The sequence below is a fragment of the Amblyomma mixtum genome, chromosome 3, assembly GCF_055824585.1.
Source record: "Amblyomma mixtum isolate Tamu chromosome 3, ASM5582458v1, whole genome shotgun sequence".
In the NCBI taxonomy this organism is placed as follows: domain Eukaryota; kingdom Metazoa; phylum Arthropoda; class Arachnida; order Ixodida; family Ixodidae; genus Amblyomma; species Amblyomma mixtum.
The window spans coordinates 95,567,044-95,581,966 of record NC_143014.1 but is presented as its reverse complement, the minus strand read 5'-3'; the positions used below and the strand labels follow the sequence as shown (position 1 = coordinate 95,581,966).

General features: G+C 49.8%; 1 protein-coding gene across 1 annotated transcript; it reads right to left on the bottom strand.

Moving 5' to 3' along the window:
* Window positions 1–7,366: 7,366 nt before the first annotated feature.
* On the bottom strand, window positions 7,367–13,742 carry LOC149351027 (uncharacterized). Its single transcript, XM_089580215.1, has 4 exons — window positions 9,161–13,742; window positions 7,736–7,756; window positions 7,627–7,656; window positions 7,367–7,521 (listed from the first exon to the last, which is right to left on the bottom strand). The coding sequence occupies exons 1-4, from the start codon at window positions 13,668–13,670 to the stop codon at window positions 7,457–7,459; spliced, it is 4,626 nt and encodes a 1,541-aa protein (XP_089436341.1). The 5' UTR covers window positions 13,671–13,742; the 3' UTR covers window positions 7,367–7,456.
* Window positions 13,743–14,923: the final 1,181 nt, after the last annotated feature.

The following is a 14,923-nucleotide window of genomic DNA, read 5'->3' as shown; positions in this document are numbered from 1 at the left end:
CCGCGTTTTTTTTTTCAACTCCTCCGTAAAGAGGAGCCAGCCAACGCGTGTATTTCCTTTCAGCCACCCGCGTGGCGGCTTTGCTTTCGCTTTTACTATTTTTTTGGTTTCCGTGAATAAATAGTAAATAGTTTCAGTCGCAGACTACACAGCCGCAAATTAGGCCCGCGGAAATAAAAATATGCGTGGACTCTTCGCTGATCGCTACGTATTGGCTCCCAAAGCATCGCCGGGTGGCGCTGCTGGATGGATGGATGGATGGATGCTGCGCCTAATGTGCAGCGCCATCTATGGGAGAAAAGTAAAAACTGAGGCGCTGCTCGCGCTGCTTTCACCACGCTTCTTTGCACGCGCGCTTTCCTGCACGTGCGCGCGCCCGCGCTGTCGCGATGTGTCGCCTGCATGAGCCACAATAAGATCGTTCAGACTGGCGCGCAGTATTGCAATGCAAACTTAATTAAAGGGGGGAAACTGATTAGTCGCGTCTACTGTGTGGAGCAGACGATCGACAATGAGGAGGCCCATTTGACTGTAAAATGCGTTTCTCGAGTGAGTATTAACGTCGTACTGTATGACATGTAACTAGAGGTAAGTCCACTGTATAATTATATGCTCGAAATATGCGAAGTACTATCAGCTCTGCAAAATAAAGCGAGACACTTGTTGATCGTAGTTGTCAGTTGTTGCATGCGATGCGCACGGCGATCCACTTACGTGCGAGTCGAAAGGACATGCGACCAGGCAACAGTTCGTCAACATTCTACTCCACCTTGGGGGAACCCCCTAAACATTTGACCACCATTGTTCACACTTGCAAGTGCGACCTGCGGGTCACCTTCTCGCTTGAAACGAAAACTCTCCGGAATAACATTGCTTGCGCGCTTTCGAGAATTTCGTCTGCTTTGACCGCGTCTCCTGCGCTCGGTGCGATTCGCAATGCACTACGGCGACCAGGAGGATGTCGTGACGGTATTGATGTGCACCGCAGTCGTACAAGCGTCGTGATGACAGCGACAGCGGCGCGCTTCTCAGGGCCGGCCTGCCGACCTGTTTGCCTGCCGCCGCCGTCAGAAAAATACGCTAATATTGTTTGTTCGCGTTCATACCAAACCCTGGAGTAGAGCAACGTCAAAAATGAATAATTTTTGAGGATCGTTGGCCAATACCGAGCTGCTGGTAGAAGTGATAACTGCGATACAAGCATATTTCTTTTCCAAAGCCGCTTTGCTGATGCCCAGTGCTGCTCGCCTGTTGTCACCTGGCTCCGCAGTTAAAGGCATCACGGAAATCGATCACGTCATTGTTTTATTATGTGACGGTGAACATAGTAAAACGGTGACGCGAGTAGCGCCTTTATTACAGCGCTGGCCAGTTCCGAAGTGCCCTCAGCTGCAGCATCGATGCGAAATGGTTAGGCTTAGCGACGACTACGGCAGCGCAGCTCGTCGCCCGGCGTGGCCGCGGACAGCGTCATTGCCAAAAGCTCGACTGTCTCGCCGATTAGTTCAGCGGCTTGCGACTCGCAGTCGCAAGGCTGGAAAATCGAGCAGCGAGCGACTTGCCTGGGCGTCGTCTGCCACTTTTTTCGTGCATGGTAGGGACAGACTCATTGGCTCTCCGAAGAGCGCGGCCGCATACTCGCGTGTTCACGGTAAGAGTGGATCACCGTGTACATACGCTTTGGTTTTTACATTACGGCCTTCGTACTACCTCTTTTTTGCTTCGCCGAGACCGCGTCTGTCAGCGCGAAGATTGCGCCTCGCGCGACTCTCCTGTCGCACGTGCACACAAAGGTAGCAGGGCGTCTGCTACGGCGCCGCCCCGAGTTTCCGCTGCTCGCCGCTGCGGTGCTGGCGTCGCGCTCCCAAACTTGAGCTTGGGAAGCTTGGGTTCCCTATGGTATGGCACAGCGGCAAGCCGCCATGCGGCCGGTTGAAAGGCACTCCACGCGTTGGCTGACTTTTCGAAGGTGAGTTAAAAAAAAAAAAAAGGCGGGGGCCGGGACGTTTATTTCGATTTGAAAGGGAAATCGGCCACACGGGACAATATTCGAGATTCTAGTAATGCTCCGAGAGTGCAGATCGAGGTCCCGCAGTAAAAAGACGAGCTCAGAATCCTCTTTCGTGCACCCTTACGCTTCAGCTCTTTCCTGTTCCACGAGCACAGTGCACCTGTACTTGTGCATAATTCCATCATGGTTTTGCTATTAACACCTGGTTCACGGCCGCTCTATAGAAGCGCCGTGGTTGGTATTCGGTGCCGCCAGAAAGCTGCGACGCTCACACTGCATGCCAATTGGGCTATTTGGCACAGGTAGCGCAGGTCTAAGCGCATGATGCGCGCCCATGCTGCCGGCGCGACCGCGGTAACTGCCCACGTGGTCGCACTGGTTGTGTTTGTACCTACAAGACATTGACGGTGTTGACAGATGATGATGATGAAGAAACTTTATTTCCGCCAGAAGAAGACGCGTGCCCCTCCGGGTCCGCACGCAGGCGTCCGGGGAGGGGCAGCGTCGCAGCTGGAAGACTAGCAACGATATAGTCGCGCAGCTTCTGCTGCCAGGCGGGTAGCGTATCGTCGTATGCTAAGGTCGGCACTTCTGAGTATGGTCTCCCATTCCACTGCATTATTAATTCTGCCATATCCTGGGGCACTGGGGCATCTCCATAATATGTGTTCGAGTGTAGCGGTATGCCCGCAGAACTCGCACACCTCCGCATCCTCCCTCGTGTCACCTCCTGTCCAGCTCCTCTAGAGCGGGGATGCGAAGTTTCTAGCTTGGAGTCTTCTCCAGTCATAGGCCTCAGCCGAGCTAAGTGATCTATCCGGAGGAGGATAGATCCTTTTGTTCTTTTTCTGATTGTCTGTGATGCTATTAAAGGTATTGGTTTCATGGTGAAAACAGCGCGGGAAAAACGAACGGACGACGAAAGACACAACACAAGCGCTGACTCGCAACTGATTTTTATTGGAAGAAAACGTCCTTTAAAAGCTTTCCTAATCAGGAAAACATCAAAAGTGAAAGAACACAACCAAAAATCCTGATCATACATGACGGTGACAAGACGCACACACCATCTCCATGGCGCATGCGCGTGAGACAGTTAGATATCTCTTCCGGATAAATAGGAGAGCTCTTTATCATTGAGAGCGATGGAAGGATCGCTGATGCACCCGCCACTGTTATCGTGAATATGAAATGCGTCTATAATTTCACGTGTTAAACGATCTTTATGCCTGGCGAGGATGACGGTGTTAGAGAAAAGAGGAGTGCATGTGCCTTCCTTCCAATGACGGGCAAGATTGCATGAAGAATCATTGGACCGGGAATTGTAATGTTCACTCAAACGAACATTTATGTATCGCCCCGTCTGGCCTATGTGAACAGCTCCGCAAGTACAAGGGATCCTGTACACCACCCCCACCCTGCATGGGACAAAGCGACTCTGATGGTTGATCTGGCAACCGTCCATCGTTTTCTTTTTTGTGCTTGCCCTCTTCGCCTTTATCTCCACTTGCCTGCACACGCGGTGAAGTTTGCTCGGAGCCGAAAACACAACGTCAACATCGTATCTACCTGCGACATTCTTTAACCCGTGCGCTGCACCATGAGTGTACGGCACTACCACAAACTTCTTTCTTTCCCGTTTAGGCTTATCACCCTTCTTCACCCAAGCAAGAAGTTTATCACATGCCCGAGAGATCAAATGGGAGGGGTAACCGCTTGACCTTAATCGGGCAGCCTGACACATCGCACTCTCATTGATTCTATGTTCACAAGACTTGGAAATGGCGGATTTAAGGCACGAGAGAATAATGCCATTTTTTACTAGTTTTGTGTGACCCGACTTGTAGTTCAAGAAAGACTTGGTAGACCGAAGAGCGTACAACCAGCACACATGGTGCATTTCTTAGTGTAGCCTTAGGTCGAGAAATTGGAGTGCCCCATCCTTTGGAAGTTCTGCCGTAAACGTCGGTTTCCTCTTTAGTGCTGAATTCGTATGAGGTGTCCACGGCTCCCCGGGGTAAAGAGGAGCGGGCGAGCCTGTGGGCAGCCTCGTTTCCAACCAGACCCGAGTGGGCTGGGGTCCAGATGATTAGAATATTGTGGGCTGGGATAAAGTCTGAGATATTTAGCCGCCATTTCGTGGATGCGTCCCTTGCTGTAATTTCTAATTGCGGCTTTGCAGTCGCTTACTGCGTATTTGGTACCTGGCTGAGTTAGAGCGATCGCTATTGAAACCTCCTCCGCCACAAGGGGTTTTAACTCAAGGTGGCTTACAACGCCTAACGTTCTGCCTGTGTCCCCGACGGCTACGGAGACGGTGTCTCCTAGCGTGCCTACCGCGGTATCAGTGTAGGCCACGGTTCCCAGTGGCATCTTGCCTAGCTTAGCAGCCAGCTGTGCGACCCTGCTTTTACTTCTGCCTTTGTCGTGGATGGGATGCATTTCTGGGTATGGGAGTGATAATAAGATGCTCTCTTATTTCTCTTCCCAGATCTGTTCTGGTGTTCACTGTGCTATCTACGGTTACCCATTTCGCTAGCTCTAGGTATTTCCTTCCTGCGGGTGTGGATGTTAGCCTTTCGATTTGCGATGTTCTAACCGCTTCAGTCAGTTCTCTCCAATTGTTATGCAGGCCCACCCTGTTCCAGCCGTGGAGAGTGAGGGTATTCATTATTTGACAAGATATTGCGAAAGAATTTGTTGTTTCCAGCTACCTCCCTACCTCCTTCCGTTGTCTTCTACGTGCAGCAACTCGGCAGCCGCAAAGCCCCGCTAAAGACCTCGCCTCAGGCATGGGGAATGAGGGCAGTCGTTATATGACAAGATATAGTGAAAACACTGAACAAGGCTGGGGGAAGCCTCAGGGAGCTTGGCAATGTTTCGCCAAGAGGACTTGTCTTCGTCTGGGCAAAGCGATCGCTATTGGCTTTCATCATGATTTTTCCAGACGAATACAAGTCCTCTTGTCGAACCCTTGGCATGTTCTCTGAGGCCTCCTTCTTCATTGTTCACTTTGTGTTTGCAAGAAACCTATCTACCTGCCCTCTCCCTGACAAAGATATAGTGAAAAAAAAAACATGTTGATCGAGTGCGCCCCTTCCTTCTGCCCCATACTACATGTGCCCCCTGAGCAACTGCAAACCGCAAAGCCTGGCTGGACACACTGCCCCAGCTGTGGGGAATGAGGGCAGTCGCTATGTGACAAAATATAGTCAATGGGCAAGCTGTGCACAGCCCCAACCTTCTGTCTACTAAGCGCAGCACCTGAGCAGCCGCAAAGCCACGCTAGACATCCGGCCCGAGTCGTGGGGAATGAGGGCAGTTGCAATGTGACACGATATAGTGAAGCAACATGCTGTCGAGTAAATAAAATTGGTAAATTGGCTTTTGAGGAAAGGAAATGGCGCAGTATCTGTCACACATATCTCGGCGGACACCTGAACCGCGCCGTAAGGGGAGGGAGGAAGGTGGGAGTGAAAGAAGAGAGAAAGAAAGAGTAGTGGAGGTCTCCGGAATAATTTCGACCATCTGGGGATCTTAACGTGCACTGACATCGCACAGCACACGGGCGCCTCTTGCGTTTCGCCTCCATCGAGACGCGGTGTGGTGGTGGAAAACATTTATGTACAGATACACTTCAGGAGGTTATGCATGAGCTGACCCAGAGGGGGCCAGCCCTTACAAGTACTAGGTGGAGGTCCCTAGTTCGGGACCCCAGTGGCGTCGGCCGCCGCCCGGATCGGAAAGTAAGGCCGTTCGCTGTTTTGGATTGGTGGACGACTGCGGCCGTGTACCATCCCCCATGGTGCGGGCCGGAGGCATCCACGTAGAATACGCCGGGTTTCGATCTATAGTGGCGGGCCAGGGCTTCCGCCCGCGCCAGGCGCCGGCCATTATGGTCATCACGGTTCATGTTCGCGGGAAGAGGGCGCACGTGGAGGGCGCATCGCTGCGGTCGGGTTCGAACCCGGGTAGTGCAGCCCCCTTTTTCTGCCGCCTACTACGTGCAGCTCCTGAGCAGCCGCAAAGCCCCGCTGGAGAATCTTCCCCAGCTGTGAAGAGTGAGGATAGTCGTTAAGAGACAAGATGGTGTAAAGGAACATGCTGATCGAGTGCAGCACCCTTGTGCCGCTTACTACGTGCAGCACCTGATCAACCGCAAAGCATCGCTGTATACCCCAGCCGTGGAGAGTAAAGGCAAACATGTGACAAGTTATAGAGAAAGATTCTGCCTTCTAGTTGCAGAAGTTGAGTAGCTGCAAAGCCACGCTACACTCGGCTCAAGCGTGGGGAATGAGGGCAGTCACTATGTGACAAGATATGGTAATGGAACATGCTGAGTGTGGCCCCCCGCTACTGCCGCTTGCAACGTGCAGCACCTAAGCTGCTGCAAAGCCCTGCTGACACCCTGCCCAAACCGTGGAGATTTAGGGTAGTAACTATGAGACAAGGTATACTAAAGAGCTTGCTTTTTTGCCTCCTACCGCTGATTGCGTGTATCACCTCAGTATCTGCGAAGCCTCGCTGAACACCCTGCCCCAGGTGTGGAGAGTGAAAATAGTCATGTGACAAGAGATCGTGAAGCAACATGCTGGCCGAGCAGGTGGTCGACGCTCCACGGATATTATTAAAAATTTGGAGGACTGTACTTGACGAAGCGAAAACTGTTTTCGTTCACTACTTTTAAACGTAAGTTTGGCTCGGCGTCCATTTTATCGTAAGTGTCGAGCGCGCTGACTACTCTAGACCTTGCATGTGATGCGCTGACATATAGGTTCGGGACTTGAAAAGCTCCGCGCTGTGATTACCCGCGCCCGGCAGAGTTCCAAGAGGAGGGCGCAGTGTCGCATATTATAGAAGTGCATGCCCGTCGCCACAGAAACTGCACGCAATGTATCCCAGAATAAGCGCGCTGTCCAGAGATACGTGCTCGGAGGACTTCCGCTTTCCGCAAAGCAAGGGATTGCCCCTCGAAAGAAAGAGAGAACCCCGGATGTACTTTTGCGGGCAGAACACCTGAATGGAAGAATACATCTTTCGAACTTGCTTCTCAGCTGAATTATAGTTGTACATGCGTCATGCGCGCTGAGAAAGGGAAGAGGAAAGTGTCTCTGAAGGTTTAGCCTTCGTACACGCTCTCTCATTCCTTTCGTAGACACTCCCCTTCCACTCTCCCCGGAGGTCTGAAGCCTTACGATGCCTGAAGAGAGCGCGGTCAGCGGAATGCAGCACCAACCGCTGCTCTGCAAGCCTTGGTAAACCACCTTTCTGACGAACTGTTGAGCGCTTGGTCAACATTTCTTCAAAAGCAATTGGGACAAACAGAATCTGAAGGATGGATTTATTCTTGTCAGCTTTTCGTTCACATCCATGCACCTAGAACACGTAAACGCATTTTTTTATTGGCACTTGTGATCGGCAGTCATGTTCTGCCTTCATTGTAAGCTACGTACCGTTGTCATCGTACTCTCCCAGTCTTGTACTGAGGGTGGCATGCGACTTCTCACACCCTAAGGAAGAATAAGTTATGCAGAGGTGACATTGTGAATGTATTACAGGAATAGAATATTTGAGGCCGTTTCCGGACATCGGGGGAAGTAGCTAAATGTACTTACGTTCGGTGCTGCAGCTGTTTGGGTCAACAGCTGCGAAATTTCGTGACATGTTAGTGTCTGTTGTCATTGTGTTAAGACGAAATATCTGACGTGCGGCTTTTGTACTTACTCATTGTGAAGCTGTCTATATCTGGAAATAAAATACACCTGAAATTAGTGAAGCGGTTCTGAACTCATATTGACCGATAGATGGCTTGCATGTGACATCACTGGCACCATATTGATGCACTACGCGCACCCTTCACGGTGCATTGTCGTCTTTTGGGTTATCTTCCGCCGATCTCTTCATATCCTTCGCAGTTCATGAGAAAGTAGCGCTGGGGAAGGTATAAATGAAACCACGCTCGAAAAAGTCCGACCTATGAGGCTCAAGCTTACAAAGAAGGCTCTCGCGAGCAGATTTGGCTCATTTTGATCCGTACGTCAGAAGGATCTGGTTCATATTTTATCTGACACAGGATTTGCGCGCAGGTCTTCCATAGGCTTTACAGGGTACCTTTCGTTCTCACAGCTTTTGCAGAAGTAAGATGGATGGATGAGCATTCTATTACAACAAAATATGGCTTAGTTTCGGTTTCTAGATTTTGCTTGTTTCTAAAAAAAAAAAACATACTGCGCAGTTACTACCTAATTACAAATCTACTCCGCCTTGGGGGATTCCCATAAATATTTAGACCATAGCAGCTTTTTCTCCGAGTGTGCTCTTGCTAGCACTGATTTCTTCCTTTCTGGCGAATCTAGCACCCTTCGCCTTGTAAACAGGGGGCTTTTGCTAGCCAAGTAGTGAATGCAGCAAAAAATATTTCACAGAACAGTGACCATGGTCGCAAGTTTTCCACCATCTTCCTGCTGACAAACTTTGCCACCAGTACTAATGTTTTTTCTTTTTCTGGATTTCTTGCATCGTATGGATTTTCGAAACATAAAATGATTCCACGATCCCTAGGGAGTTTAGTTCATAAATTGCGATGTTTTCATTTAATGTTTTCACCTGTTCTGCGAGTTTGTAAGAAATTTGTAAGAAATTGTAAGAAATTGTAAGAAATGTGAGCCTGGAAATCAGGCTCACAGTATTGTCAAATAAATTTTCTAAGCGTGCTCGAAATTAACCATTCGTGATTTGCGTTGTAAAGCTAACGAATTGGCTTTCTTGAGGACTTAATTAGTGTTTAAACCAAAAACAGATGTTTTCAATTGAAATGATAAATGTCGCTTGAAAAGGTTAATGACCTCTCAGCTGAAATTAAGAGGAAAAAGTGGGCGGAGGTGTGTAATGCACAGAACAGATAACCGATGGCTTGCAACTAGTCAGTTGTTTGTATGTGGGGGGGGATATCAGTGATAGCGGCCTTTGTCCTACCCTGGGAATAATCTGGCTAATGATGGCGAATAGACCGCGGCCGCCATTCATATCTTCAGGGGTTATGTACAGCGTCTTGTCACCGGCTTTTGATCCGTGTTAAAGTACTTGGTTTGCAAAAGATGAGCGGCGAGATTTGATCAGATCCTTTCGAGTCACTTAGACTCCACTTACCATTGTCTGGATTGTTCAGCGACGGCGCTGTTGGGCGAAGATAGCCACTCTCCGGTTGAGACATCGTGTCAGGTTCGTAGAGCGAAGGCAGCCTCTCCGATGCGCCTGGAGGAACATAATGTGGCAGCCGTGGCCTACTGACGTCTGGCTTTACTGTGTATGGTTCAGCTTGTTGGCGTGATGTAGCGGATATTGTCCAAGAAATTTCGCCAGTTAGTGGGGATTGCGGTCTAACGTACGGGCGGCTGTCTTTCGAGGTTCGCTTGTGAAAAGCAGGCTCTTTTGTTAGCCGCCATGGCGTTGTGTATTGAGGGAACTGCGGTTCAGTTAACTGTCTTGTGATATCTGGTTGCACTGGTCTGATGTAAGGAGGGACCCCACCAGGTGCGGTCTGGGCCAGTGACGTGTAGAGAGGCGGAGTCGTTGGATAGAGGGTTACTAGTTTTGTAGAAAAGCTGTGTGGCAACAGAAGCCTCGGCTGCGAATACGACTGGGCCGTCGTACTTGGCTGTTGCCCAAGGGGGCCAAGAAGGCTAGTACTGATTTTATTTTCGGGCACTGATGGTCGCTGTGGCTCCACATAAGGAGGGTAGTCTTGTTGGCGCGGCTTGAAAGTACTTGCCTCAGTGACTTGCATTCTGGGTGTGCTGCTGTACGATGGAAAGTTCTCAGACGTTCCTAGGTGCGTCAGCTTGGGGTCCCTCGGCCTGACATAAGGAGGGTTCCAGGAAGGCGCTGGGTCGAGTCCTTGTATTGTTGGCGGCATTGTGAAGCTGGGAAAAGTTGTTCGAGGCATAGTTGGTGCAAGGAATGCGGTTGATGAGAACGTCTGGGTTCGCATTTCTGGTCTGAGATAAGGAGGGAGGTGGTTGTCTGTGGTCACAGCTGGTTTCGGCCAAGGTGTAGCATAAGCACTTTTTGAGCTGTGAGCTGGTGCACCAGCATGGAGCAGTGGAGGAAGTTCAGGCGTAATATATACTGGGAGGTCAGTTCCCGCTTTACGTGTTGCGTAAGAAGTTAAATGTGGGGTACGAACTGTCACAGACGGCGTAGAGCCTACTTGTGGTAATCGTGGGAGCTGTGGCCTAACGTAAGGGGGATTTGTTTTCTTCCCGAGTGGAGGCTGCGGAGTTAACGATTCCGATGTGGTCGTTACTCTTTTAGTCGGATATGGTGGAGGAAATAGTGTTGCAAAGCTGTAAATTCCAATGTTTGTTGATTCTGTGCCAGGTAAAGGCGCGACAGCCGCAGTTGTAGCGCTGCGAATTTGCTTCGTTGTAATTTTAGCTTCATCATTGGGAGATGTCCTGATATCTAATATAGTGAATTTTGTATCCGATGGCATAAAGTAAGTCGGCAGCACTTCCACGTTCGGCTGAGTAACAGGCGCGGTTGCATGTGATGCTTTGAGTGTGGTAGAGGGCACGAATTCTTTTTCGGTTGCCAAATACTGTGTTTTCGCAGTGGTACGTGGAAATGGCACGGTGACTTCGGGAGGTGTTCCGCTTGTCTGCATTTTTGCGCCTTCGGTCGTTTTGGGATAAATAGTGTTGGTTGGGATATTGCTAGATATTGTAGAAAGGGTGAAATTCGTTGGGGCATCTGTAGATGTGTATGTCATAAAAGGAGTTGAAATGGTAGTAGTGGCCCTCTTTTCGGTCATCGATTGTGTTGTGGAGGGAATTTTAGGAGTTGAGGAGGATTCAACAGTTGTGTATGCGGTTGAAGTACTCCTGAGGACCGTAGCGCTGGTACTTCCAGTAGTCATCATCTCGGTAACCGTCGCGGGAAAGGTGATAAATGTGAAAGAATGAGAGGTTATGGGCACTACAGAAGTGTTTGGGCTGGCTATGGTGCTGGACCTGTCGGTAGTTTCTGTTGTCTCTACGCTGAAGGAAATTGCATGCGTTGGTCTAACTTCGGAGGACATACTTGTAGATGGCAGTGCAGTACCTGTGCTTACGACGTTCTCAGTAGTTGTAGCGGCGGTCGTTGCAGTTACAGGAAATGATGGGGCCGTGGTTTCCTTAGTCGTAGCTTTAGGTGCGCTCGTGACGAGAGTGCTTGGGATATGTGCAGTTGTGGTCTCTGTAGTTATAGCGAGACCTGTGAAAAATATTGGAATCCCAGTGGTTGTAGACTCTGTGGGGATCGTCGTGCTATCTGCTGAGCTGGGAATCTTGTTCGTAGTTGTAGTTGCCACCGTAGTGAGAGCAATGGTCGGCATTGACGGGGCCTCGGTGGTTGTAGGCACAGCGGAGGTTGTGCTTTCTGTGGTGCTGGGAATCTCGCTCCACGTGGTGGTTGCCACCGTGCTGAGAGTAACAGTTGGTATTGACGGGATTTCGGTGGTTGTTGACACAGCGGAGTTTGTCGTGCTGTTGGGCGTTTCTCTCGTTGTGATAGTAGTAACCGTGCCGAGAGTAATGGTCGGTGTTGACGGGACTTCCATAGTTGTAGACACTGCGGGGGTCGTCGTGCTTTCTGTGGTGCTAAGAGTGATCGTTGTTGGCGGGGCTTCGGTGGTTGTAGACACTGCGGGGGTCATCGTGCTGCCTGCTGTTGTGCTAGGCGTCTCGCTCATAGTGGTAGTTGTCACCGTGCTGAGAGCAATGGTCGGCGTTGACGGGACTTCGGTGGCTGTAGACAAAGTGGTGGCCGTCATGCTTTCTGTGGTGCTAAGAGTGATCGTTGTTGGCGGGGCTTGGGTGGTTGTAGACACTGCGGGGGTCGTCGTGCTTTCTGTGGTGCTAAGAGTTATCGTTGTTGGCGGGACTTCAGTGGTTGTAGACACTGCGGGGGCCATCGGGCTTTCTGTGGTGCTAAGAGTGATCGTTGTTGGCGGGGCTTCGGTGGTTGTAGACACTGCGGGGGTCGTCGTGCTTTCTGTGGTGCTAAGAGTGATCGTTGTTGGCGGGGCTTCGGTGGTTGTAGACACTGCGGGCGTCGTCGTGCTTTCTGTGGTGCTAAGAGTGATCGTTGTTGGCGGGGTTTCGGTGGTTGTAGACACTGCGGGGGTCATCGTACTTTCTGTGGTGCTAAGAGTGATCGTTGTTGGCGGGGCCTCGGTGGTTGTAGACACTGCGGGGGTCGTCGTGCTTTCTGTGCTGCTAAGAGTGATCGTTGTTGGCAGGGCTTCAGTGGTTGTAGACACTGCGGGGGTCGTCGTGCTTTCTGTGGTGCTGAAAGTGATCGTTGTTGGCGGGCCTTCAGTGGCTGTAGACACTGCGGAGGTCGTCGTGCTTTCTGTGGTGCTAAGAGTGGTCGTTGTTGGCGGGGCTTCGGTGGTTGTCGACAATGCGGGGGTCGTCATGCTTTCCGTGGTGCTAAGAGTGATCGTTGCTGGCGGGGCTTCGGTGGTTGTAGGCACTGCAGTTGTCGTCGTGCTTTCTGTGGTGCTAAGAGTGATCGTCGCTGGCTGGGCTTCGGTGGTTGTAGACACTGCGGGGGTCGTCGTGCTGCCTGCTGGTGTGCTAGGCGTCTCGCTCATAGTGATAGTTGTCACCGTGCTGAGAGTAACGGTTTTTGTTGACGGGACTTCAGTGGTCACCCTTGCAGGTATCACTGCAGTGGTGTCGGCGGGATTCGCTGCTGTTGAGAGGACAGTCGTAGGAAAAAGTGTTGAATGGGTTGTAATCTCTGTAACTTCGGGAGTTGCCGTGACAGTGATGCTAGAAGTGTCTGTAGTTGTGGGTTCCATAGTGGGAAATGTGTAAAATGTGGGAATTCCAATTGTTGTAGACACCATGGGAATGGTCGTGCTCTCTGTGTTACTGGGAGGGTCACTCACTGTGGTAATTACCACCGTGCTAACTGCAGGTGTTGTTATGACTTCAGTATTTGTCAGCGCTTTAGATGCTGCGTCATGTGTGGTGCTGGTAATTTCAGCAATTGTAGATTCTCTGGTTGTGGTCGAAACAGTTTCAGGCCTTGCAGTTTCGCTAGCTGCGGGAACTTCAGTCGTCACTGCGGTAGTTGTGCTAGGGCATGCAGTTGTATGTGTCAAACTATGTAATGTTGAAGGAGTTGAAGGCAGTCTGGGTATTGTAGTGGTTGTAGTTGTCAACTTTTCCGTGCTTGTAGTCTCTTCGACAGTCGTTAAGTACGTTGGAAAATCTGGCTGCAGTGTTGCGGTGGGTAACGGTGTTGCGGTTGCAGAAGTTGGACGTTCAGTTACCGATGCATCTGTCACTATTGCAGTAGGCTCCACAGTTGTAACAAGCTCCCTACTAGTAGGAACTGCCCAAGTGGTTACACTGGTAGTAGGATCTGCACTTGACGTGACTGTTGAGGACCAATTATATGTCGTTGGTGACACCTCCGCGGTAGTAAAACTTGGATACTCAGTTGGCTTCGTTGCGGGTATGTTTGTTGACTTAACAGTAGATGAATATGGTGGCTTCGTGACAGGCCATGATATTTGTTTGGTTGCAGTTGTCATACGTGCCGTAGACTGAGTTAGTATTGTTGGCTGCCCTGTAGTGGAAACCGGGGGAACAAGTCCCGACATGGTTGTTGCAGGCAGTGTTGACTGAGTAGGAGCTCCTGTCAGTGCTGGAGGCGCTGTCACAGGCAAGCCGCCGTCACCACCTAGAACGAATAGCATTGTTAGAATTGTTCACTTGTTTTATTCATTTAAGCAGTGTTAAAAAAAGCGTTGATGCTTGCCTGTGTAGGTTATGCCCCTTACAGCGACAAACACTCGCTCAAAGGCGACGATTGTTTCAAAACCTAACTGCATAAAAGAAAGGAAAAACAAATGTAAGCCTCTGTCGCAGAAATCATTTTGGCGAACACCATAGCTTTGAAGTTTGTGATAGCCAATGAACACTTGGCATTTTCTGCAAAGTGGAATCTGCACATCCATATCCACTAAGGTGGAATAATCTTGCTCTTATAAATGTTGGTTATTTTCATGGAATATACTCCACACTCTGCAGCCGCACCGCGATTCCGTCCACAGAGCACTCGCCCGACAGATCAGCAAGATGGAAAAGCCAGGAGGTATCATTCCATTCCTTAACCACTGCTAGCAGTCCGAAGAGAATGCAGCTGGAGAAACTGCGGATTGGCAAGTCACTCACAGCGTCGATCGTAGGCGTCCGACGGAGAGGGGGCATCCCTAATTATCAAAGGGGACTCCAAGTCTGCCCCATATCTTTACTCTGTCGGACCTGTCCCGTCATTGTTTATAGTGCAGTGTTATGACCGTGCAGGTTTTTTGACGATACTGGCGGCTGAGGACCCGTGATGTTGCGTTCGTTCCAAGAATTGTTTACTTGCCGGGTCACTTTGGGTAGTAGTAGTAGTAGTAGTAGCAGTAATAATAATAATAATAATAATAATAATAATAATAATAATAATAATAATAATAATAATAATAATAATAATAATAATAATAAATTCTTTTCAGGTTTTTTTTCTGCACTTAACAAAATACAGATCTATCATATTTTCTGCGGTTTAGAGAGAATGTAAATTGCTTTGGAAGCGTGCTGTTACACTGATGCCTCAGCAGCGCAGGGATTGCCTTCCTCTGCCGATGTTACACATGAAAGTAAAAACTGCTGCTCAATAATATTTTGTATATTTTGCGATTCCATCGCATTGTAACCATTCCTCATCTTTGCGCGTCGCTTTGTCCGTAGGGAAAAAGCTTGGGGGTGGGGTGGGGCGTTGCGGTGAAACTTGGCTCCCCCTAACGAAGAACCGTGCAAAAAGTACCTTTGAAAAAGTATGAGCCAGCAGACAAGAAAAAAAAAA

What these genes read in the sequence shown, in the direction of transcription:
- LOC149351027 (XM_089580215.1), bottom strand. Translation starts at nt 13,670, where the DNA reads ATGTCGGGACTTGTTCCCCCGGTTTCCACTACAGGGCAGCCAACAATA. An exon ending in GCTGAACAATCCAGACAATG is followed by an intron (nt 7,757 to 9,160) that starts GTAAGTGGAGTC and finishes TTTTATTTCCAG; the next exon opens with ATATAGACAGCTTCACAATG. An exon ending in TATAGACAGCTTCACAATGA is followed by an intron (nt 7,657 to 7,735) that starts GTAAGTACAAAA and finishes GAAATTTCGCAG; the next exon opens with CTGTTGACCCAAACAGCTGC.